We start from the raw sequence: 27,016 nt of genomic DNA on the forward strand, positions 1-27,016 counted from the left end.
CTGGAAGGCCACTATAAGGTCTCCCCAGGGCCTTGTCTTCCCAGGCTGAATGACCCCAGCTCTCTCAGCCAGTCTGTGTAGGAGAGGTGCTCCAGACCTCTGATTATCCTTGTGGCCCTCCTCTGGACATGCTCTAATAGGTCCATGTCCTTCCTACATTGGGTGCCCCAGAGCTGAATGCAGTACTCCAGGTGGGGTCTGCAATGCAAGGGGGGAAAACCACTTCCCTTGATCTGCTGGTCATGCATGTTTTGATACACCTCAGGATACAATTGGCTTTCTGGGTGGCAAGAGCACACTGCCAGCTCACGTCAAGCTTCTCATCAATTAACACCCCCAGGTCCTTCTCCTCAGGGCGGTTCTCAACCCATTCTTCACCCAGCCTGTATTTGTGCTTGGGATTGCCCCAGCCCAGATGCAGGACCTTGCACTTGGCCTTGTTGTACTCCATCAGGTTTGCACAGGCCCACCTCTCAAGCCTGTGCAGGTCCCTCTAGATGGCATCCCTTCTCTCCAGTGTGTTGACCACTCTACACATCCTGGTGTAACTGGCAAACATTCAGAGGGTGTGCTAAATCCTACTGTCCATGTCACTGACAAAGATGTTAAAAAGTGCTGGTCCCAATACTGACCCTCAAGGAACACCACTCGTCACTGATCTCCACAAGAGATGCTGACTGCAACTCTTTGAGTGCAACCATTCAGCCAATTCTTTACCTAGTGAGTGTTCCATATGTCGAACCTATGTCTCCAATTTAGAGAAAAGGATATCATGGGGGACAGTGTCAAATGCTTTGCATAAGTCCAGGTAGATTGCATCAGTTGCTCTTTCTCTATCCACCAGTGCTGTAACTCCATCGTTGAAGGCCACCATATTTGTCAGGCATGATCTGCCCTTAGTGAAACCATGTTGGCTGTCACCAGTCTCCTCCTTATTTTCCAACATTTTCCTTTTTTCCCTTTTTAAAAATGGGGTTATGTTTCCCCTCTTCCAGTCATCTGGAACTTCACTGGATTGCCACAACTTCTCAAACATGATGGGCTTTGACTTAACTTCATCCACCAATTCCCTTAGGACCTGCAGATGCATCTTCTCTGGTCCAATGGGCTTGTGCACCTTTAGATTCCTTAGATGGTCTCAGACCTGATCTTCTCCTACAGTAGATGGATTTTCATTCTCCCAGTCCCTGCCTTTGCCTTCTGTGACATGGGCTATTTGTCTAGAACACTTGGTGAAGACTGATGCGGATAAGTCATTGAGTACCTTGGCCTTCTCTGTGTCCCAGGTAACCAGGTCTCCTCTTTCCTTCTGGACAGGGCCCACAATTTCCCTAGTCTTCCTTTTACCACCAACATATGGAAACTTTTCTTGTTGCTCTTGATGTCCCTGTACAAATGTAATTCTAATAGGGCTTTAGCTTTCCTAACCTGATCCCTGGCTGCTCAGATGATTTCTCTGTATTTCTCCCAGGCTACCTGTCCTTTCTTCCACCCTCTGCTATGTTCTGAGCTCTGACCGCCCTTCCACCCTTTTTTCTGCTTGAGTTTAAGGAGCTTCTTGTTCATCCATGCAGGCCTCCTGGAGTTTTTGCCTGACTTCCTCTTGTTGGGATGCATCACTCCTGAGCTTGGAGGAGGTGATCCTTGAATAGTAACCAGCTTTCTTGGTCCCCTCTTCTCGCCAGGGCTTTGTCCCATGGTACTCTACCAAGCAGATCCCTGAAGAGGCTGAAGTCTGCTCTCCTCAAGTCCAGAGTAGTGAGCTTGCTGTGCTCCTTCCTTGCTGCCTTCAGGCTTACAAACTTTGCCATTTAATTGTCATTTAGCTTTACTTTCCCCACTGCCCCTTGTTGTTGGTGAGGAAGATTTCATACTAGAGAGGACGCTTTAGGAAGTTAATTGTGTACTTGAAAGAGTGGACTGGGTTTCTGAAGTGACTTAGCTCATCATAGTTTGATTACTCTTAACTGTTTATGTTTTGGTGAAATTCTGTGCTAAACTAAAATAAATCTTTGCACCCACAGAAAGATAAAGCAGCAGTATTCAGACCATATTCCATTTGCTTGTTTCATATAATTTGCCATGAATGCAAAGGTCATGAACTGCCCCAGAACAAGATGAAGAGATTGAAACTGAGTTGAACTGTAACCAGAAGATTTTTCCCTACTTTTAATGCATTGGAAAGTGAAGGCCCAGCTCCCTAATTAAAATGTTTATCAGGGTGACTGTTTATTGTATTTAGTTGCATAAACATGCCTGGCACCTGTGATAGCTGCCCACACATATTAAAATCAATATTTTTTTTTTGTCAATATTTAAAAAAATCTACCCTGGCAAAATATTTTGAATTCAATATGTACTTTGTGGGAAAATCCATGAACTCTATGCAAAGGTCTATGTTGCCAGTTTCAAACCTACTAGATGTAAACTTATCTGTGAATTGCTTAAAAACAACCCACAAAAGTCTGTCCATAAAGACTTAAAAAAGCAGGAGCTTAGTTATTAAGTCTTGTGCATTTTATTTTCCAGAATGGAGAGGATTTTTATTTTTATTTTTTTCATGTTGGATATCCAGCTTTCTTTGTCTGAAGAACAAATGTGGTGAATCACGTAGTGATGCTCTGTGTGTCATTCTATTAATCCGCTGATATTTTTCTTCCCTTTTGAACAGACTAAACTCACAATGACGTTCCTTAATAGGTAGTCTTACTCATTTTTAAGACCTGTATTTTCCTAGTATTGTCATTTAAATAGCCATGCATTTCTGCCCTTAGAATGTTAGGTGACATGATTTTATTACCAGCACGCTCTTTAATTTAATTGACATGTTTTATCAGCTGCATATGCTGGAGCCATCTGTTTATGTTTTTCTTTTATTATCGGAACTAAAAATATAGCCATAGTAAATCTTTGTTTTAGCTGAGTCTAAATACTATTTCCTCAATACATTGTAACAAGCAATTTCCATTAGCCACCTGGCTGGCAAGGTGACTTAGTCTCTGACAGGTCTTTGTTAGAAATCAGATAAATTTTGGCCAACTACTTCTTACCCCTAAAACTATCAGTCTTCATTTGCACTACTGAATATTTCATCAGTAACTCATGTTCTTAGTGCCACTTTTATTTTTGGATCTTCTTTCTCTTCTGCCCTACTGGAGTTTTCTATGTTCTTCATTTCAATGTTCAACTAATGTGTAAGACTGTACCCTCACAGTCTGCAGAGACAGACCAATCATCAACAGTTTGGGAAACTAGAAATAGCTTTTATTCTATTAATGTACATTCTCTGCAGTTTTCATAGAAAATATCTTTACCACATGCGGTTCTTAGCAAAGTGTGTGCTGTGAAACCCCATATTGTAGAACAGCAATGAATTCCTAAAATAAAGATGTAAATTGCTGCTTTACTGTCATGTTGCACAAATAGACAAGATGGGCAATATGACCTGATGACTTCTCTTGTGCTGCATAAATATGGGAAAAACATGAATGAGCGGCTAAGTTACCCTGCTTGCATGATGGGGATGCGTGATTACTTTTACAAATATTTTTGGAAAGCAGAGGGGGCTTACCCTGCTGTTGCTTATGAATCTTCTTCCACCCCAAGAGGCATCTCTCACTGACAGAGCAGCACTGTCTCTCCTCTTCAGTTTCCTCTCTACATATCTAGGGTTCAGCTAGTTAAGCTAAATCATCATCTCTGCTTGTATTTCAGAAGAGAGTCTTCAAAGGTTCAAAAGAGCTCTTACTTCTTGATCTTGACTAGTTAAATGTCACGCTCATGAGCAAGCTTTGTCATAAAAATAGGTTGATAGAATAAAGGTCTTGATTCAACTTGCTCTTTGGTAATTAGGAGTCATGGAAAAGAGTCTGTAGCAGCAAGGTGTGAAAATGTTAACTGTTTGGTCACACATTTGCTTCCAAAGTTTATGTATCAAAATAAATGTGAAAGCAAAATGCTGGAGGCCCTCTGTTCCACTTTCATCCCAGGAAAACTGGAAGGAAAAAGGCTTGTGAGGGGTTGAATAGATCCCCTCTGAAAAACAGAATTGAGACATTCAATTCTGACCCCCAATACTCTCTTTCAAAAAAAGGGATTGCTTACCACAATATAAATGCAAGGACTCTATTGAGAAAAATTACAGTATTTTATAAAATTTAGCTTGGTAGTAATTTACATATATAATTCTAGTCTAAAATCTTCCAGTTTTCTATTTTCCAAAGCATTAATTTAAAGTAAAAATTAAGCTTCCTCTATTTGTGGTTGCTTAAATCTTGCTTAAATTTTCAGGATGATGAAGAGCAGAGAGGAATGAGAAGAAATATGCTGTCCTGCAGAATTATATATTTGGATTCAATATATTCCTAATATTATTAATTGTTAATACATGGTATATTTTCTAGGGAAGGTGGGCAATTGTATAAGAGTAATAAAGCCCAACTCATTTTTTAAAAGCTTTCAGAACTATTCAAGATTAAAATGAGCATGAAATATTAGAATATATATACATTTGCATTTTTGGTCTTTTAATGTTTGTAACACACACTATGTATTTCCAAAATGTATACAGTAAAAAAAAATTTTGTTCACAAGGGTTGTTTTTGACTAGGATAACTATATAGACAAATGTGCCAGCATCATTAAATAGTTGTGTTGTTTGTGCATCAGCTTTTATTCTCTTTCTATAACAAATTTAATGTCCTGTATACAATAGAGATTAATGACTAGTACCTCTCTATATCAAGTCTTTGAGGACACCCTCCTTTTTCCAGGTACGCTTATTATTTCTTATAGTTATGTTTTGATGTTTTAGTACTCGGAGACACAGAATCATAGAATCACAGAATATCCCAAGTTGGAAGAGATCCACAAGTCCAACTCCTGGGTCCCAAAAGGACCACCCAAGAAATCAGACCATGTGTCTGAGAGCATTGTCCAAACACTTGAACACAGCAGGCTCAGTGCTGTGACCATTGCCCTGGGGAACTTGTTCCAGTGCTCAGCCATCCTCTCAGTGAAGAACCTTTTCCTAAGACAAAGCCTGAACCACCTCTTTCTCAGCTTCAAGCCTTTTTCTCAGGTCCTATCACTGATCACCAGAGAGAGGAGATCAACACCTGCCCCACCTTGTGAGGAAGATGTAGACCACGATGAGGTCTCCCCTCAGTCTTCTCTTCTTCAGGCTGAAGTCATATAGATAGTGAGATGAGATAGTGAGTCATATAGAATGGGTAAGGGGGGTGATTTGGCTCTGCTGTCTTGAGCTATGTCACTCATTTTATTTAAATTCTGCCAATCAAGCAGTAATGTAGGGTGAAATGTGGTTCAATATCAAATTTTCCAGACTTTTTTTGCTAAGATTTCTCTTGCTAAGACTGTTGAAATAAAGGCTATAAGAAATTAATGCTATCTTCCTGAAAAGACATTACAATTTTCATTCCAATATTGATAAAGATGCTGTTTATGTAATCTAAAGATGGAATAATAATGGAAACATGAGTTTTTTAAGCTTTATTTTTTTTTTGTATCTTTTTAGGGGCAGCACTTAGAAAAACTATGAAAAAGGCTGCATTCCATTTAAATTAATCGACAAATGTATTTGTACAATATGTATTGCAGCAAGCTATGTTCCAGCTTGCAAACTATCCTAGCATGGTTTGCTTTTGATGCTGTTGTATATGTTGTGTATTTTTTTCTAACTCTTTCATAGTCTGCATTTTTTTTGTCACTTGGGTTAAATATAACAGTAAATAAAGCTGAAGTTTGAGGTATTTGTAGTGCAAAAGTGTTGCCCAATATGTAATTGCATGAATGAATATGAAAAAAATATATATCTAAGGTGATTTTATGGGAAGCAGAGGTTCCCTTTGTAACAGCCTGTTTATGACCCTTATCTGTTTAAAAGGCAATTGCTCAAGCACTAAGAGATGTTATTGGCTTTAATTGCTTTGCAATATCTATTTAAAAGCTCTTGCTGGTGATCAAATTTCCTAATTCTTCATTGCTTTTGGGTCATGAATGTTCTGAAGATGGAAATTAGAACACTATTTGTATTATACTTACTTTTATATAACAAAAAAATGATGCTAGTGACTTTTGGAGCCTTTGTGACGTGTAGTTGCCAGAATATTCCATAATGTTTGCAAAAACTTGGTGCACTCTATGGATAACTAAATATTTTTATCTGAATCACTAGAAAATTAACTGAATGTTTTGCATTCATTTTTCATCTGATTATTTAAAACTGAAACTTATGAGGTGGCATTCCTTGTTAGAAATATCTCTTCTTTACAGAGGTTACATGCATGCTAGATCTAAATTCAAGCATATGATGGAGATCTATAGATCTTCCATTCTCTTTATAACCATAACTGCTATACGTTGGTAGACATGAATTCCTTTAAATAAGGGAAACACCCAAATTTAACTGTACATAAATATATATTCCTAAGGCATGTTTCAGTACTTGTCTCTTGCTGAAAAAGCAGACATTTATGGGAGCAGAGATCATTGATCTAGCCTGCTGCCAGTTAATGTACTTAGAAGCATGACATCACTGATGATAATTTTAACATAGATAATTAATTTTTATGAAGATTTTTTTTTTTTTAAAATCAAGTGGAAGGGAAGCAATATTATGTCAAGGAGATACCAATAAAACCAGAGGGGTCAAGTTTGTATTTGCACTCCTGAAATATTTTCTTGGGTTTAAAAATTTCACCTTCTCTTTATGCATTGCAATGCATCTTTGTGTTTTAAAGAAGATAGAGTGAATTTCAAACCATGAATTTCAAACCTTTGATTAGAGACTTTCTTCTAAATAGTTTCAGTGTCTTCAACCAGTAGGGATTTATGAATCACTTAGAGCTCACAGAGCGGAGCTCCTTCAGTAAACAGAGAGAACCAAACTTTCTGATGGGAGTCTTGTGCATGTCTAGCTGCAAATACTAAGTGGAGAGTTACCTGAATGACTTTCTGCCTGGTATCTACATTCCACTTCTTGCTTCTCACATCCTTCACAGTGCTTTATATAGGGAAGAGCCCCTGGAGGGCCACAGGGCTCTGCTTTCCACACAGTTCTCATCAGTGAGGTATGAAAATAGCATTACTCGGTCTGCACTTAGGATCCTGCTAGCAACAGTTTTAGGATTGACCTCAAAAGCAAGAAAATAGGATTGTCATCTTAATGCACCTCCACCATGTCTGCAGGGCAGTGGATGGCACAAGGTCATCTGGTTTAAAAAGTGTTTTAAAAAGTCCTGCATGGTTCAGGGTTGTGTCCTACAACAAGAGAGTTAATGTAGTATAACAGGATGCTTGCAAATAATTCCAAAGAAGCTAATAATTGGCTTTGGTTCTTACAAAATTACACAGCAGGAAGAAATGCTTTATCTAGATTGAGCAAGATGGCTTATTCTGGGATTTCAGTATTTTTGTTTAAATTTATTTCATTTTATGTTGAAACATAAATATAATTGTGGTTTGAATTGCGTATCATGTTCTGGCAGCAGTGGTTTGAGAGAAACAAAGTTTATGGGGGGAAATGATTTTTTTTATTACTGTCTTGTGAAAAAAAAAAGAATATCAACAACAAAAACAAACAAAAAAAAATCCAGCAAAAACAACAGACAAGATACTGGGCATGCTGACTCTTCTTTAGGCCTGAAATAGAAGTACCCATCTTCAGGCAATGTACAGTTCAGGAATAATTACCTAAACATTACCTTATCTATGTTAACCAATTAGAGGATTTAAGAGGAATGATTAGCACCAATGGCAGGAGAGAGGGAGAAAGAAAGGATTGTAATTCTTCATAAAGCCGATATATTGATCCAGTCAGTAAAGGGGAGCATTATTCAGTCATCAAATTGAGAACATTTTTCAGGAAGTGGCTGGTCCATCTCTGAGATCACAGCCCTTGAGGGGGACCTTTGAAATACGTCCAAATGACAAATCAGAGGATTAAAAGTCATAACTCTAATCACTACTGAAGATCCCGAATTCTGAGAAAGCATTCAGCTTTAGGCAAATTACAGTTATTTACGTACATCCCTTGCCTCTTGGTTTCTTAGTGTTCCATGTTTGCTTATTCTTTCTCTGTCCTTTGGTCCCACAGACATGTTAAAAGCAGATCAATAGCATTATCAACTCTCACCTTGCTAATAACTCTTTCTCTACAGGTATTAATCATGCCTTTCTTTCAAAAGAAGCAGTTATACAATAAAGTGGAAGTATAAACAGTTTTCCCCAATCAAAACTCAAGTTGCGTAGCTTTGAAGGTTGCTACTGACTAAGATTTGGTGTTACTAGAAAGCTTGCCTGCTGTACTTTTTGGCTCTACACCAGTTGCCTAATGAAATCTTTTATGTTTCCTTACAAACCTCATTTGACTTACAAGTTGTGTGTGTTTTTTTAAATAATTTATTTTATTTGCTAAAAATATTAAATGAAATTAATAAAAATTTGCAAATATTTCCCAGGAGAACAAATATACATTTTCTGGTAAATGTAATATTAGACTAAAAAGCAGAATAATTCAGCTCTACTTGTGAATTCAGAAGCCAGCTGCATTGATCTTCTTTCTCAGTGTCTCCCTAACAGATCAGACACATTTAATTATAAAAAGAACTCAGGAATATTTTAGTTATTGATGCATGGTATACAACCAGGTCGAGGTCTGGACATCTCTCACAGCTGTTTCCAGGAAGAAGAGATAGATCTGTCCTTCAGGTTATGGGAAGTGGAAGGGGAATTGCTTATAGTCACTGACAGTTCCCAGTTGAAATAGAAGGCTCAATGGGAGGCAATCACAACCTTAAGGGATCTCTGGTTTTGTAAGCAGTCAACCAGTGCCAGGGTTGGCTTGACATTGCCAGTAACTTCTCTTGAACTGCAGGACCAGCACAATTAGTGGGAAAAACTGAGCAGAAAACAAGAATATTAGGCAAAGATGCTCATTGAAAAACAGTTATACTTTAGACTTGCTTGTGTTTTCAGTTTTTGACTTAAATTGATTTTATTTATAACGTACTGATGGTTGGGTAATGTCTCCTGAATTTCACTCTCTCCTTTTCTTTAACCATAGATTCCTGTGCTTCTCAACCTGAGTAAGGATCCTGATGTTAACTTGCCTATGAAGCCATTAATCTTCTCGTTGGCCATGGGTGCATGCCTTGGAGGTAAGAGCCTATGCAAGAAAGCTAACATGAGGCAATAACTTTGAAATTATGATATGTATTAACTAGTTCAAATACGTCCAATGATTTTGTTATGCAAAACATAGAGAGGGCCTCGTGCAGCTCCTTTTGACTTCAAAGGACTCCTGGATAAGGATCCCAGCCACTGTCTGCTGCATAAACTACAATAGGATTTTTGCAGTCTGTGTTTGAAGATGGTATCTGCATAAAGTACAAACACACAAAGCAGCAGTCCAGATGGTGCTTCTGGGGTTCTGACCTTTTGAGAGAGAAAATACAAAGATACGTTTAGCTTCCAGAGCAGAGGCCCATCATTGTTCATTGAAAAGGTACATAAAATGTATAATAGCTGAGATCTGAAGGCTTGATTCAGGGTCTATTGAAGTCACTGGGAGGTTTTCTGGCTTGCTTACAGAACTGGGTTGATTATCCATTTGCTGGCCTATTTAGCACTCCTTACTCTGTGGAAGATGTCACTGAAATATTTGGGAAATTTACCTCAAATAAAGAAAGCTAATAGCCATTCTTCTAATACCCATATTGGTGTTAACTTGGGATTTCTTGTATTTGTCAGTACACTACCATAAAACAAGCAGATGGCTTCATGACTTCATTTATTTATTTATTTTTAGTTAAAAATCTATCATGTTTCCACAGTAGGTCCAAGATTTCCACTCTATTTGTTATAACAACAAAGAAGAATAGCAATCCGGTAGTTTTTAAATTAATGTTTATACTGGATTACTCTATGTTCTACTAATAGCTTATGAAAGTGTTTTGACGCAAACAGCAAGTGTACTAAGTACAATTGAAATGTATAAGCTTTTAATGAGAAGTAGAGTTAGCATTGTTTTTAACTAGTGAGAGATTTAATGCTAATTACATTGTATTGGTCTGTGTTCTGATCCATAAATATTTAGACAGTTAGGTTAAATAACATTAAAATGGATAGTATTCTGCAATGAATCCACCCCTTCCTACCTCTGAAATCCTCCAAATAGTTTCCTTTACTTTATGGAGATTAAAACCAAAACCAGTTTTGTGTTTAATACAAGTTCTGGTTTGTTTATTTAGCTAAGTGATTGCTAGTACAAGTGACCTTAATACCTAACAAAGATTATAATGATGTAATTTACAGATTGAATTTTAAGAGCGTGTTGCAAAGACAGGACAATTTATACCAAACAAGAGTTATTCATTTTAGGAATGTCTTTTTGTACTCATCATTACTCGTTATATTGTGACTTTAATCGGCAAATCTGTTCCTCTTTAAAACCAGTGATTTGAATAATCAGCATGTCTTTATATAGATGTTTGCCATAAAATATCATCTTTCTTCTCAATTTGCTAATCATCAAAGATACTGATTTCATTAAACTTTCAGATATTTAAAAAAAAAAAAAAAAAAAAAAGCATAAGGTATGTAAAGTTGGCCTGATTACACTGACATATTCTGAGTGGGAAGCACTTCACCAGCCTTGGAGCCTTTACTGTATTATCTTTCATCTTTAGAAACATCAGTTGATATTCCTAAAGTATCAGTTATTGTATTAACCCAAATACCTTTAATTTGATTTTTGAAGGGCTGCTGGGATTTTAACACAGACTTCTGTGTCTATGCCATATGAAACAACAATAACAATATAAGCAGTACCATAAGCATTGTTTGAATTCAAGGTAGTAGAGATACATGTACATAGGAAGTTCTCACGTATTAAAATAGACTACATATAAGTACTCTGATAAAAAGTTAGAGCATTATCATTGTTTGTGAAAGCTTAAATACTCCAAATAGTACTCTATTAGGATAAAGCTGAGTGAATTATGACTTATACTGGCAAAGGTCTCATGAGAATGTTAGTCTGAAGGTTAATATAGTCCTGACTTTCCCTTTTCAAAACCAGAAGCTAATGGATGGCAGTTTATTCTTAAGAAAATATTTTACTTTGAAAAATCTCATAAACCCTCAAAAAGTGGAAGAGAAGGAGCTTTTTAAAAGCAAACAAAACCCAAACCAACCAAACAAAACCCAACCAACCAGCCAACCAACCAACCACAACAACAACAACAACAAAAAACACATACCAAAACAAAAAATTCATATGGCCTTTAAAATTATTTCCAAAATAAAGGCTTATCAGCACCGAAGTGATATGAAAGAATCCTCAGGATCTAATCTCATTTTGTAATAGGAAACTGAAAATTATATCATTATTGTCTGATGCCTAAGGCAAAAGATTTTATCTTATTGTTCCTTATGCAACCAAAGGAGTTTGACAAACAAGACATTTTGTAAAAGTGCCTGATTAAATAATACATTAAAGGCATAGATTTCAGAGGTTGTTGTTTACTACATAATACACAGCTTCTGTACTTGTAATTGGATGGTGTTTCTTGGGTTCAGGGTAAACACTGCCGTATGCTTACGTGACCATGAAGGGAACATTATCATTTGTGCTCATGTTGGAAATACTGTGCAATATGTTGTCCTGGAAAATTTCCAGTGGGTACAATTTTTCTACTGTCACAAACTGCACAGCCACCTACTGTTTTGGAAGATGATGGGATGAGAAAAGACTGTAATTTTCTTTCATTGCTTTAGCTGTTGTCCTGGAAATGAAAGGATTGAATCAATCTCAAGCAAGACAGAGAGACCTTTGCCAGTATAACTACCATATTGTTGTCATCTTCACCAGTGTCTCCCAAAAGAAAGCTGCTGCTATTAAATTTCTGTCTTTCATGGCATTGGGTTCAGAGATAAGGAGTAACTGAAAATAGCACAGATGATCCTTGTTCTGTAAAATGTGTATCTGGAAGTGAGAAGGAATTAAAAAGTCCTGTCTCTTAATAAAGAAAGCCAACAAGACTGGTGGCCATTGGCAGTTCCTGGTGAGGTGACCACAATTTTGAAACCTTTCGGTCTTCCACAGAATTTGCAGCTCCATTCTGGCAGAAATTTTCTTGGTCAGGTCAGGTTAATCTTATGCAGTTAAAAAGTAAACATAGTAAATTGCCAGGAGATCTAGTTCTGGAAATTTAGAGCTAGATTATCTCTAAGATATTAAAGATAACACAATTATCTTTAAGAATTTATATGAAGTTGTAAATTAGGAGTCTTGCTGCCCTGGGCTCCTTGTTTTGTGCTGGGGAGACTGGCATTTCCAAGAGGCAGGTGTTTACTCATCCACTGAAAATGTGAGACATTCTCTGCAGAGTATGTAGGAGCCCTTAACGTACAGAAATTCAGGAGCTCAGAGGGATATCCAAAGATAAGTCAAATGAATTCTGGCCTCAGGGCCTCCTGGTTTGTCAATTTTTCTGAACGCTGAGTAGCCCTATTAGCTCATGTCTGTCTGGTCATTAATGGTCAGGATGTCTATGCAATAGATTGAAAAATTGTATTGCTTACTTTTTTTTTTTTTTTTTAATGTATTATCTGCCAGTATTTCAATTGTGCTTTGACTATGAGGGAAAGACAACAATAAGTTTAAAATAAACTGAAGGAAACAAACAAGGAAATAGCTTCAGTCATTTTCTGCGGTGTTCTGGTGTTCTGACAAATATATTCATATTTCTTTTTCAGGAGATGACATTGAATAAAGCTTTATTCATTAATGCTTCCTATTCTAGTACGTGATGAAATTATGGTATCTCTTGAGACTGAGATGTACATAGGCCTTCCAACAGTGTGTAGAGAATGCTGCTCTGAAATTTTGGAGCATAAATGAAGATTGCTAGTTCCAGCAATTTCAGAACAGGAGGAGCTTTAATCGTGTAGATTTTATTGATTTATAAGTTGTAAAATAACAAGAAATATGGATTCAACTCAATTTGAGTAAGTGCACAGTCAGAAATGCACCTGTTAAGACTGTTCAATTGTGTAGGACTAGATTCTTTAGTGAGCTGAAGAGGTTATAGCTAAGACATTGCTTGAAAGGATTTTGTACATTTGACATTTGTACAGCTGGCATTTATTTGTCTTTTTATCTCTCTCTCTCTCTTTTTTTTTTTTTTTTTTCTTGATTCATAAAACGTACGTTTGCAAAAAGAAGAAAAAAAAAGCTTGAGTTAAAAGTTAACTGAAATCATACTTGAAAGTCACTAGCATTTGAGTTCTCTGTTGCTAGTGTAAGAAAAGTATATATCTGCTACAGTAAGTACTCCAGTAGTCTAAAGGGAGCATTTTCTGTGGCTTATAGTATTGTGCTATTTTTCTTCTCAGTGTATTTTCCTGGAGGACAACACCTGAAAGTTATCTTTGTCATAATTCTGCTGACAGAGGCAAGCTCTAGGATGCATACAGCTGTATTGTTCTTGCAAGCTTGGTTGTACTTTGAGAAAGGAGGCGAAAAGAGCATTTTTCTTCTAACCTTACAGGGTCAAAACCCAGGTGTGACTAATATCCATTATCCACAGGACAATTACAGCTATTAAAAGACTGAAACCCACACTGCAACTAAAAAAGTTGGATTTCTCTTGGTGGTTCAATACTGTAGCTGTTCTGTCTCTTGGCAAGCCTCTTTACATGCCTGATGCAGATTGGACCATGCACAGTGGAGACTTACTCATTTATTATTCGCACTGATTCTGCTCAGTAAAATCCTAAACTAGCTGTAAAGCTTCAGGCACGGTGAAGCTATAAATCTAGAAATATTGTTTATATTACTAAATCAACCCTGCTTCTTTGCAATATGAGGGAAAAGTAAAAGCCTTCAATAAAACATTAAAATATATAATTCTTAATTAATATTATGAAAATAGCACCTCTGTAGATCCTTTTGAAGTTCGATTATAGTTGCAACAGATCACATTTGTTTAAGGCTTTTCAATTTGAAATGTTCAAAAAGTATGCCAAAATCCAAAGTGAAAACATAGCAGTTGAGGCGTACTACTCAGCAACTACTAGTTGAGTACTCACCAACTGCTAGTAGGAGTACTACTACAAAATTAATTGTTGTATACAATGGAATGTAATTGAAACTGTAGGAAAAAATAATCTGTTGAGAGAATATATTTACCTAAGCTTGAATTTAGCCAGGATGCTGATATTGCAAGTTTCGGTTGTTTCTAAAGGTCAATGGAGTCTTTTGAGAATCTGAAATCCTGAGGTTCAGTTCTATGTCTGTGGGTGAGACACCTCTGACTTGGTTAATTTTTTTGTCGCTTGTTATACAATTTATAATCCAAATAAAAACTAGGACCATAGGGAATCAATGAAAGTAATATGGGATCTTTCAAAAGGAAAAGGCTGCTACTGCTCTTGATTTTAAAAGGCAGGCAAGACAAATGAGGAAATTCAGGAAGTGTCTCAGTTTTAAAGATCTGTGTGGTGTTTAGCAGTATTATACCTTTAAATTTTACATATCAAGAAGCAAATACAGCAGGTGTTTTATATATCTTATCCTAATATCTAATTTCCTTTCTGAATATACTTTACATTGTTTCTGTAGTGTTTGCTGTAATGGAAAGAAGTAATTTGGACTTTAAACAATGACTCCAGTAAATGGTAGTACTGTTTGCTTTTTCTTAATGAAGATCTCTCTTCAGGTATTAACTGAATGTTTCATTTTTGTTGTAGCCCTAAGAGCAGTATCATCAGATATGAGCACAAGAAATCTTTTCTCTGCATCAGTATTCAAGTGTCCAAACTAATCTCATGCTGTTTTATGAAACAGACAAGACATTCAACCTTCTATAAAAATCCAAGTGCTGTTTTTCTTAGCTTTTTCATGACATTCAAACTCTGGGGCATCTTCACACTTTTTCGGTATGAAGTTCTGCTTAAAGGCCAGCAATGCTTTAAAGTCTGTGATGTGAGAGCCAGGCTCATTACCAATGTACCTGCAGCTAGAGGAGATTCTCTAATCTTTAAGATTACTGAAGATAATCCTCTGTGACATGGAAGAAATAGAGAATAAAGCTGTGAGTGTAAAATGTAAAAACAGCTAAACCTCAATGTGTACATTTGATGGACATATCGATGTCTGTATTAAGGAAATATCAGAGGCCTGCTTGGCTTTAAGACATTGAGTTAATATGGAATCAAAAAACATATTGAACCCAGTCAGTTTTTCTTAGCAAGGCCATTTTTCTAAGCTTGAAAAGAGTTATCTTGGCAGACACATATATATATATATCTATGTATGCATGTTATTAAGGGTAAAATATGAAGTATATGGGGTAGAGGACATGCTATTTCATGTCATCTGTACTGATGAGGATTTATAGTTCAGATGGTAAATCTTAGATTTTAAAATGGAAAGGAGAAGAATATGTATGTAATATACAGAATTCAGTAGTATTCAAAAGTAATTTTTCAAAAGAATTTGCACCAAACATAAGCTCACTTCATAAAAATGCTTACATTGCTGATGAATTTGAAATGATCGTATTGTTTTCAATCTGTGTAAAATAATTGCTTGCTAAAGAGTTCTGCAAATTAGAGAAAGGTTAACGATCAGTGGTGACAGCAGAGATGACATCGAAGACTCCTGCAAAGCAGAGTTTTGTTTAATTTTATTTCCTTGCTTTGTGCATTTATCTATCATAAATTATGAAGGGTTCTTAGAAGCCTTGACCATTTCTATTTTTAGAATAATATAGAATATTTAAACTCATTATTTTGTATTACTGAGTCACTGCAATATGAGAATACAGACTCTACACAGCTGTCAGCAGAAGAGGTATATTCAGTTAGAAGGTAGCATTTGGGCTATCAGACATAACAAGAAAAGGAAGCTATAGCAAGCTTTGAAACTCTAAGCGTAGAAGATAATACTGGCCTCTCCTTCTCTTTCTCCTCTCCTCCTTCCACTCTCACTGCAGGCACTTTCCAGACAACACACCTTTTGTTTTTTTCTTTTTTTTTTTCTTTTTTTTCTGGAAAATAAATAACGTGCTGCTTGCAGCAGTGTTGAGTGGTGCAAAAGGAAAATAATATCTCTGTCTCTGATATAATTGATTTATAGTGATGAATCAGATAATCAATCAGACACTCTGTGTGACACTAAAGAAAGTTATACTGGTACCCTTATTACCTATATATATATTAATATCTGCAGCACAATTGCAGTTAATACACCTAAAACAAATAAGGGCAATGAGCAGGAGTTGTGAACTCTTTTTAAGCAAGGCACTTGAACCGTAGCAAAGCGTAACAGCTAAGCTCCAATTGAAAGTCAATTTGTGTAAAGTTGGAATCTGAATTTTAAGCACTGAACATTCTAAAATAACTTAATGGAGGGACATTTAGTTTTGAATAATATTACATTGTTCTGCTCACCTCTGAAGTATAAAGTTGAATAATATACTTTTATTTTGATATTCCTATGGAACTATTTTTCAACATTTGGTCCCTAGTGGTGCCATATGTGGAGAAGCTGTGAAATTGAGCAGACAATTTAAATGTCAGTATCTAAAAATTAGAGAGAGAAAAAAAAGTGTAACCTGGGATTTGTGTGCCCAGGAAAATTTTAACTTTTACTGTCATAGAAGAAAGAAAAAGAAAACAATGAGCACTGAATAAAGTAATAGTTACAGCAGCTTTACAGCTGGCAGAACAGTAGTAGTAGTAAAGTAGGACAAAGTTCACATGATTCAAGATGTTGAATTGAATGGTTAGGTCAATGAAGCCTTTGGAAAAATTAACTCAAAACTGTGATTCACCTTCAGTGTTTTCCCTGTAAATTTCACATCTAGGCAATTGGACAGAAATGTCCAATTCAACATGTTTCCAAACAGGTAAAATTAAAATAAGTAAATAAATAAATATTGTATAATTGAAGTCTGTGACATATAACTATGTTCAATGAGTTCACGCAGGCCTTTTCTCCTTACTGCTTATGAGCTGAGGATTCTGGTTATTGTAAGGATTGGTAACAGTTTACATGGCTTTAATTCTTTATCTCTTTATTGATTGCAAATTTGATTATCCAGGGCTTGTTTATTTTTACTCATAAACAATATTAAAAGATATTCAAGAGTTGTACACCCTTAAGACATGAATATAAGTGGCTCTGTTTAATGAGGCAAATCTGGATTAGATTAGCGTGAAACAGAAAATTAGTGAAAGCTGTGAAGGTTGTCACCTATAAGGGTAATCAAAATTATAACTGTTCAGTGTTCAGTTCTGTAACCAGGTTTGTCACATTTGCTCGGGATGTGCTTTGAGTATAGAAATGACATGCTATGGAAAGAAAGCCACACACTTCAGTCTGCTTATTCTTAACTGAATTAAGTGCATGGAAGACTGCATAGTTTTGAAAACGTATGGAAAACAAGGAGCTGGCTTCCTTCAGTAGGTTTTGTGTAGACACTATAATGAGATTGTTTACAGCAAAAAGCAGGTCTGAGAAACCTCATCCTGAAATTATTCATGATTCTGTGGTGAACTCCTGGCTTCAAAGTAAGAATATTTGCCTGGGACAAAGCAGTACACAGAACTGTGCCTGTGCAAAACTGTGCCTTGCGTAGATGTTTGTCCAAGGCTAAGGGTAAATCTGCTTTCATGGCTTATGTTGAGTGCTGCATATGTCTTTTACTGTGGCTACAGGACAGTGATTTTTAGCTTTGCCATTGAAATAATTGGATTACAGAAAAATAATAAACACTTTTCTCTACTGGCACATGGCTAAATAATAGCCTTAGCTCAGCAGTTGTTATGAAAGCAGTGTAGTCTTTTTGCTTCTGCATTAGCTAGCCAGAGATATAGGGAAGAGAAAATGCAGAAAGTCTGTTGGTTAAGTCCATGTGTAGCTTGCTATCTGCTGTTAGGCCATGTGGAGAAGTGGTGTGTTAAGCACAGAAAAAAACAAGACTTTTTTTTTTTTTTTTCTCAGAAAAGAGCAATCCTCTTTTAAACTTGCTGTTGCACAAGGTACTATCTCCTTTATATTCTGAGAAACCATTTTTATGAAGGCTGTTCATGCCAGGTGAAATAGCTTTATTGGTGATAATCCCTTCCCTTTGATTTCTTGGTGCTTTGAATAAGAAACACAGATTCTGCCAGACACTTTGAGGGTGATTCTCCAGGCAAACATATTAAGAGTGCAGCAGACCCAAGGGTTAGGTTTTTCTTCAAGGGCAATACCAAAGACTCCTAAGAACTGATGGTACTTGGATGTAATAGATGTGCTGCTACCAAGTAAAACCAACAGCTGAGAATGAGGTTTAAAGTGAGAGGAAACATTACTGATGTAAACTGTCTCTCCCTTTGCTTATTATGGTTCTTCCCCAGTTTCCCAGCTCCTTCCTTTGGTAAGATTAATCAGTTCTCCCCAAAGTATTTTTCAGTGCATTGCAGATTGTAGCCATGTGGAGGAACTTTGTTTACCAAGGCAGAGGCCTGCTGAGCCAGGGAGGTGCATTAGATATGGTATACCAGTTCTAGGCTTGAATTTAGTAGTCTCTACAGGGCTATATCAGAGTGTAATAACTGTGAACACTGTGTTGAGAGGAAGTAGTGCAAATGGAAGTAAAAGGCTGGAAGAAGCTGGTCTGTTAGATACTGCATGTATCAAATCAGACTTACCAAACTCTCTCAACATCTTCCCACTTGTTTCTCTAAGCTGGATTGATATAGAAAGACATGTTTAAATAAGTAGGTTTTGGTTTTGGATATTTTATAAATGAATTTATTTTAAACTACAACTGTTGAATACTTTCTTATACTTGATTTTGCATTCCCTAAATATATTCAAAGTAATTTGCTGTGAGAAAAGATATTTTTATGTCACCTTTTCTAGACAGAAATGTTCAAAGACCTTCTACTGTGCTTCTGAAATAATTGTGAAAAGCTAGGGCATGTCCATAGAAAAATGATCAATGATCCATAAGGATTCCTTCATTATTTTCTTCTATATAGCCTGCATAGCATTGGCACTTTAACTGACATGTCTGAATCTTTCTATGATCACACATCAAAGTGAATATATATGTATATATTTTTTGCATTAAGAAAAAATATTTTCTTGATTTCATGGTTATGAATTCTTAAGCATAATTAGCATTGACAATAATGACTGCAGTATACCAAGAAAAAAAGGCAGAATAGGTATGAAAGATAATATTTATGGTTTACCTCAAACATATCACCTACTATGGACATTAGAAATATTGCATTTAATTCATTGTAATGAATATAGTTTCTTGATAACTATATGCTCTGTGATAAAGGATGAGTTACGGTAGTCATCAAAACTGATATACTGGTTATTACGGTGTTGTACTTTGATACAGTTGACCAATGTGCTATTACAGCTTGAGCATACAAGCAAATAGGATTCTTTGCTATGTTTTTTTAGATTAATTATTCTTAAGATTGAAGATGAAGTGATGATGAGTTGAAGATTCTGTGAAAGCCTAGAAAATACTTATTCTTCATTTGCATCAATTTGAACAAATTTAATGTGTATAGGTTCCCATGTACATGTATCTAGACTTGACTTATCTGTGATTCAGAGGTCATGGTTTCATTATTTCACTGCTCAGTTAAATGCCTGCCATTGAGATGGATGTTCCTTGGAGGGGAAACAAAAGTTTGCTTTGGTTGTTAATTTCAGTGCGGTTCTTTGAAGCCTGCTGAGCCAATACCTAATTAAACTGTACACACATTCTGAACGAATGAAAAAGAAATACCACTTCTTTCAGATAACATTTAAGGTGATGATTTCTCCTCAAGTGAAATCTACTCAGGGAAATCAATTCAATGCTGAACCAGAAACTCTTTCCATAATACCTCATTATTTGAAGGCATTACTGTAACACATGTACAGTATTGAAGAGAGTGTGCTGTTTGGAGATCTTGGCTGTATCTTGTCACAGTCATGGGACACGTATAGTTTCATTCCTGTTTCCTTAATTTGAAACCAGAGATATATTCCTTGTCTATAGTAATATTATTCTGATGGTGATGTCTAATTGCACTACATGTAGAGCAGAAACCTCTTATGAAATGTTTGGAGGCTGAAGACTAGTGATTAGCTTTGGAATTGAAAATTATTTAAGTGTTCCTGCCTGACTTCTCTAATAACTTCAGCTGTATTAACTTGCTCTGTTTTTGTATTAAGTCACATGCTTTGTGTTTTGCCTTTGTTATGCGAAAGCCTACCAGGAATTCTGGTGTTCTAAGTTCAATTTAATATCTCTGAAGTATTAAAGTAACTAAAATACACTTTTAGTCAAAGACAGGACAAGGGAAACAAGCTCAGTTGCCTTGGAAGGTCAAAGCCTTAAAAACAGCAAGTAGGAGGCAGCTCACCTAGCATAGCTCTTGAGGGAGCAGAAAGAGATAAAGAAAAAAGAGATATGCAGTTCTCTCAAGAAGATAGATGTGCTTTATAAACATGCACATTTATAGACATTTATAAACATGTACACAAAGGCATTTTTTGCCTTTGCATTTTCCTCTCGTAAGGGGACCTGTATAATGTAATTTGTTGAAGTTCAGTAAATAAAGGTATTTTCTTCCATTTAATAAAGAAACATTATGGTTTGGCAAACAAACTTTATAACTATGGCGATCCTTTTGACTTCAGTAAATACATGTGAAACAGATCTAGTCTCTTCCATTGTCTGACTTTTCTATTTATTAAAAAAGCAACACAAAACCCAACCAGCAATTAGTTATCATATATATATATAAAAGACATTAATTTGTCAATGTCAAGCCTGTGAAGGGAAAAAAAGCATCCATTTTTCTTAACATCCTCAAATGTTAGTTGAAGATATTGCTGCAAAATTCTGTTTTCTTCCCTGTGCTATCTCATCCTTTGTTTTCAGCTCATCTGATGGCATCTTATTGTATAAGGAACAAAAAAATCAGCAAGTTTATCTGAATGCAAGTCTCTGGTGTCACTTTGATGACTGTTAGATTGGTGTTATGTTCCTTCCCTATTTTCCTGGCTTATGTAGAGTTAGAGAATGATACCAGGCTTATCTCTGAAAGCAAGGAACTATTTATAGGATGTAGAAATACTGTCTGTATGTTTCTTTTCAAGTCTATACAACACAAATTGATTTTTTTTTTTTTTTAATTTATTTTTTCTAACTGGTACATCTAAGGACTTTAGGACAGAATAAACACAAGAAAGGTGAGAAACAGAGCATGACTATAAACCAGTATTTGTTTTCTGAACTGCAGGTAACGGGACATTGATTGGAGCATCTGCAAATGTTGTTTGTGCAGGAATTGCTGAACAGCATGGTTACGGCTTCTCTTTCATGGAGTTTTTCAGGTAAATTTTAAACTTCTTTCTTTAAATGTGTCTTTTTTTTTTTTTTTTTCTTAGACACACAGTGGATCCTCCAATGAGAAAATCTATTGAATAGGTCTATAAAATAGATTTGTTTCTTTACTGTAAGGGTGACAGAGCACTGGGGTTATGGTGTCTCCTTCTTTGGAGATATTCAAAACCTACCTGGATGTGATTCTGTGCAACATGCGTTAGGTGACCCTGCTTGGTAGCGGGCTTGGACCAGATGATCTCCAGAGGTCCCTTCTAACCTTAGCCATGCTGTGACTCTGTGTTCCTAATTTGTTTTTGGGAACTGAAATGCCAGCAAAAGGCTGCTCATGTAATTTTTATGTAGTGTGGATAGAGTGTATAAAGGTGTTGTGATTACATTGAAACCCTGGGAGAAGGTGGGATGCCCCAGTTCAGACTGAGTAGAACTTCACAATCCCCTTAAGTAAACTGATTTATCTAAAGGCAATTACTATTTTTTTTGGCCACCTGCTCAGCAGCTCTAAGTGAAAATGAAATCAATGGTCAGTAGCAGCTCAAGTTGTTGTTTAATACTGGTTTAATTATTAATTAATAATTGTTTAATAACAACAAGGGAACAACATGAAGTTCTGTTGGGGGAAGTTCAGGCTGAATATTAGGAAAAGGTTCTTCACCGAGAGTCTCTAAATCAAGTCTTCACAGGCTTAGGGTAAGCAGATACAAAGATGTTTAAAGTGTAACCAGTCCTTTCAGCATTATTCACTGGAATTTACTCTTTGGAAAAACTGAAGATGATATTCAGACGTTCTGAAGTTACCTTCTTTATGTATGCTTTCAGTGGAAATAGTTACTGAGGAAAGCTGTGGTAATTGTGAGGAAAGATGGGACAACTGAATCCAGAACAGTCACAGGAAGGTAGTGTTGGATATTAATTAGCAGAAAGAACATAAAAGGCCACTTTTACTAGCTTCTCATTCCCTGAGCAGGCAGTTCATGAGTTCTTCCCTAACTTGCCTTAGGAAAAGATTTATTTTAGTCAAATGTACCCTGATTCAATATACTCAGAGGCTTCCCCTGGTGTTAAAAGGTATTATGTGTATCTTGAAGATTTTGATCTTGCGTACTTTTATTCATGAAGGTTTCCTCAAAGAACAGAGTGATTCTTTTCTGCATTTCTTCCTTGTTTTCCCAGGGTCCCTCATTAGGTTTCACACCTCTGATTCAAGGTCTTCTGTAGAGCTTCTACCAGTGTCTCAAAACACCTCCAGGGATGGGGCATTCACAACCTCTCTGGGCAACCTGTTCCATTGACTCACATCCCTCTGAGTGAAGAATTTCCTTCTAACCTCTAATCTAAATCTTCCCTCTTTTAGCTAAAACCATCCCCCCTTGTCATGCCATTATCTGGTTGAGCAAGGAGTCGCTCTCCATCTTTTTTATAAGTCCCCTTTAAGTACTGAAAAGCCTCAATGAGTTCACCCTGGAGCTTTCTCTTTAGCTTTCTCTTTTCTTTTTTGATGTGAAGGTAATTACTGAGTGACAGCATATATAAGTAAGCAGAAGGCAGGGAAAGATAATATGCATAGTATGATTTTTAGTCTGGCTATCAAAGAAACTTGCAATCATAAACAAGACAATTGACATAAAGGAGGGCTGCCTGTGTAATACTGATACTATTTCTTTTAGCAAATGATCAAATAAAGACAGTATAGTCTTCTTGCCTGAATGATTTCCAGAGGTCAACATAGAAATTTTATATCTATCAAGGGTGTAGAAAATTTTGTTTTTCTTGAGAAGACAGAGAGCATTGAAGATGTCTCTTCTAACTGAGGTACTGCATTTTTTGTTAGCTTTAAATTTTTGCTAATCTATCTCTGAGTTTGTTTTTCATATAGCATCACACTAGGTCAATCTGCCCTATGGATTATGAAAATGACCCACAGAAATATTTTTGTTACCAATGAAAAATTTGCTTCCAACTTTCATAGCATAAGAAGTGCTCATTGCTGTAGGGTCTGTAATTATCTGTTTCTACATGCTAATAAAATTGCTGGCTTGAGTTTTAATCTTCTCTTTAAGAAATGCATGTATAACCTTTTAAATGTACGTGGTATTTCAAACATAAAATAAGTAATGTTCCATCATCTTTCTTCAGTACAATACCAATCACCACTGTGTGTCTTTGATATATAATGTGATTTAGAAAAAATAACAAAAAACAGATAAATGCTTGAGCTATATGACAGGAGAAGAAAGTCTTCTCCTGGAAGAAAGGATTATGGGAAATGCTCTAATTTTATTTAATGTAATTTTTGTCTGACTGTGAATATATCATGACGTGGAATATATAGGCAAAAGAGGAATGGATTGTATAACTATGTATTAGGATGAGTATATGGGAGAGATGATTTGATACATGAGGAATTCAATCTGCCTGGAAGAACACGGTATGAGCCCAAGGGACCTAATTTAGATAACAGTGTTAAAGTTAGCTGGGCATGATCCTGCAAGTGTTGTGCATATTTTCAGGTTTTGCATTTTTCTGTTACTTTTCCTTCGTATGGTATCTGAAGATCTGAATTAATATTCTGTCTTCACTGGTAGTAACAATTATTTGGAAGTGTCAAAAAATATTGGTTTCTGATAATAGCTTACTAAAAAATGTTCTCAACATAGGATTTATCTTGGGAGTTATTCACAGCAAAAATATTTACAGTAGGATATCCCTGCTTGTATCCCTTTATCCCAGCATGAGAACAATCATAAAATCACTGAATGGCTTGGCTTGGAAGATTACTTAAAGATCACTTAGTTCCAACCCCCATGCCATAGGCAGGGATGCCACCCTTGATCAGGTTGATCAGGTTTGATTGCACTTGATCAGGTTGGCCAAGGCCCCATTCAACCTGGCTTTGAACACCTTCAGGGATGGGGCATCCACAACTTCTCTGGTGATCATCCATAATGACTGTGAAACAGTGCTTCCGGTGGAAATTATCATTCATGCACACGGGAGGACAAATGTGGTTTCCTTTCCTACTCCTGTGTATCCTATTTACATGATTTAAAAAAAAATACTTAAAAAACAAACAAACAAACAAACCCAACATTAGGCTCTGTAAAGCCATATAAATGGCTTGATTATGTGTTAGATATTAGTAGTCCTGTTCATTCCAGTTCAATTAGTGTCATTTTTTCTTCTTTCCTTGTTATTAACACCACTCTATGCTAAACACTGTTGGTAGTTTAAGGCTGATTCTGTTCAGAATAAAACCCGCCCTGTTACCTTGGATGTGAACTTCAGTGGTGGAGACTTCAGCTGAGCAATGTGGCATTCAAACGCCTGAATACAATTCACCTCTGGGCTTTCTATCAGCTGTGAAACTCCAGAACATACGTTTTCAGGATGCTTAAAGTTCAATGATTCAATGAACTGCTGTGGAATGGTTAATGAGAAAGACACACAGGTTAGCCTCATCTCATTTCCCACAACTTTTATGATGAGTAAAGAAGAGTAACGGGTTAAATGGGTCATGGGTTAAATGCTGATATATGACACGATAACAGACTTCTGCACAGATAAGTATAAACACAACACTTCAACAAAGACATTAGTTCAATCTGTGCAAGTTTTTGTTTTACAACTAATGCCTCATTAAACTTGTCTTTGAAAATCCATGTTTGCTTTTTTTTTTTTTTTTTTTTTTAGGTATATTGCATCATCTTTTTTGTCTTTATCTTGGCTTCTTTGCTTATGTATGGAAAACATTAGAAGGTTTATTAGAAATACCTTATTTTAACCATAAACTTAAAATACATTTATACATGAAAATGCTCTATTCATTAATACACTTAGGGAAATGAGTTTAAAAAATATACTCTGGACTTTAACATCCTATTCACTATTGTATTAGGAAGGGCAAAGCTTTAGACTATCTGTTGATTTTTCAGCTGATCTTTCACTGAGGTAGAAAGGTAGTAAATTTTTCAGTGTTAGATTCTAGGCTGGGCTTGTTAAGAAGAATGCCAGTTTTCTTTCAGCTATCCAAGAATAACCATTGCAAGATTTTAAATTGTCAGCACTGGCCAAATGAGTACTCTTAAATAAGCAAATGCCACATTAACATCCATTTCAATTGATTAAGGTGAACTTTGCTTATTTTAAATAGTTGTATACTCCATGAACTGAAGTATTCTTGCAACAGTGTAGTACAAACCATTTTAAGAATAATTCATGAGTTATAAGCGTTTATGAATGTGTCTTTTGATTTTTATTTAAGAATAAGAACTACCATAAATGGAAAGATGAACTATTGTGTTTTGTCATATTTTTTGGAAGAAAAAAAAAGAAAAAAGGAAAAAGACTATTTTGAGCCCTTAAATGTGGAGATATTTCATTTTCAAACTTGAAATAGGAGTTTTCTGTACCATGTGAAGTTTTATGTGGAGTTTAACAAACGTATATCTTCTAACTAAAGTCAGTATCTTTGAATTATTTGGCCTGTGGGCATACAAGCATTGTTTTTCCTTCTCTTTTTGCTGTGAAGTCTTCTGGATTTGCAAATCACTTTTCACAAAAGATAGATGAAATCTAACTAATTAATCTTAGTTTAAGCTGCATAAGATTCTGTTATTCATTTTTTTTAATTCTATTTTTATTGTTTTATATTTTGAAGACTATGAAATGAAACATACCATTTTCAAAAATCTGAAAAAGAGCTTCTAGAAAACAATTGCAATCATTCATTTTCTTCATTGGGCTCTATAGGAAGCATTGATTCTCCAGGAACGTACATGCCACTTTGCTATCGTGGGTTATTCTCACAAAGCAGTATCCAATGAGTTAAAGGGACTTAACAATGCAAGGAGCAGATATGAAGTATCATGGTCCTTCACTTTGTCCTTGACCATAAGTCTTCCATTTTGACATATGAGTTCAAATGTACTGTATCTCCAGTCTAGCATTTCTATTTCTCTTTCCTTCCTGTAGAAACCAAAGGGGAGAAGGTAATGGGAGAAGAGGTGGGGAGGGAAAAAAATGGATAAGAGATGCCTTTGTGTGCCCAGGTCTCACTTCAGATTGGAGCTGGTACATAGCTAGAATACAGCTTACTTAGAGACTGCTCATGTTCTGGTGCAAGGTTTCTCATGCTGCTATTAACAGCAAGCAAAATGTCTCACTTTTACTCCTAGCTTCCTATACTTCACCTGTATTTGTCTTAGCCCTCTTCTCTACTGCCATGGTGTTGAACTGTGAAATTTAATGTGTTTTGACATAAAGATGAACACTGAAGCACAAGTAAAATCAAATATGTGTCAGAATGGAGTGATGCTTGTAGCTAACACAAAGACAAAAATTGTGATTTCTTCTATTGCATTTTTTTGCCTTTACAATAGGGCAGTCCAAAAATAATAAATAAATAAATAAATAAATGAATCACTCTAATATGGTGGTTTTAACCACTATCTGTGAAAGAGAAGTTCACTATCACCTTAGCTCAGTATTTGTGAAAGACTTAAAATCTTTTCTTATTTCTTTACACTCTAGTTTAATGCTGAAGTTTTTATAAATGATATTTTCCCTATGACAATTGC

General features: G+C 36.0%; 1 protein-coding gene across 1 annotated transcript in view; it reads left to right on the forward strand.

The window, feature by feature from the left end:
• OCA2 (OCA2 melanosomal transmembrane protein) overlaps positions 1–27,016 on the forward strand; it is a 178,531-nt gene that overhangs the window by 120,786 nt on the left and 30,729 nt on the right. The window contains 2 exon segments of the mRNA XM_032204674.1: positions 9,086–9,179; positions 21,337–21,430. Of these exon segments, the coding sequence (XP_032060565.1) occupies positions 9,086–9,179; positions 21,337–21,430 (188 nt within the window).

This window comes from Aythya fuligula, chromosome 1, assembly GCF_009819795.1.
Source record: "Aythya fuligula isolate bAytFul2 chromosome 1, bAytFul2.pri, whole genome shotgun sequence".
In the NCBI taxonomy this organism is placed as follows: Eukaryota; Metazoa; Chordata; class Aves; order Anseriformes; family Anatidae; genus Aythya; species Aythya fuligula.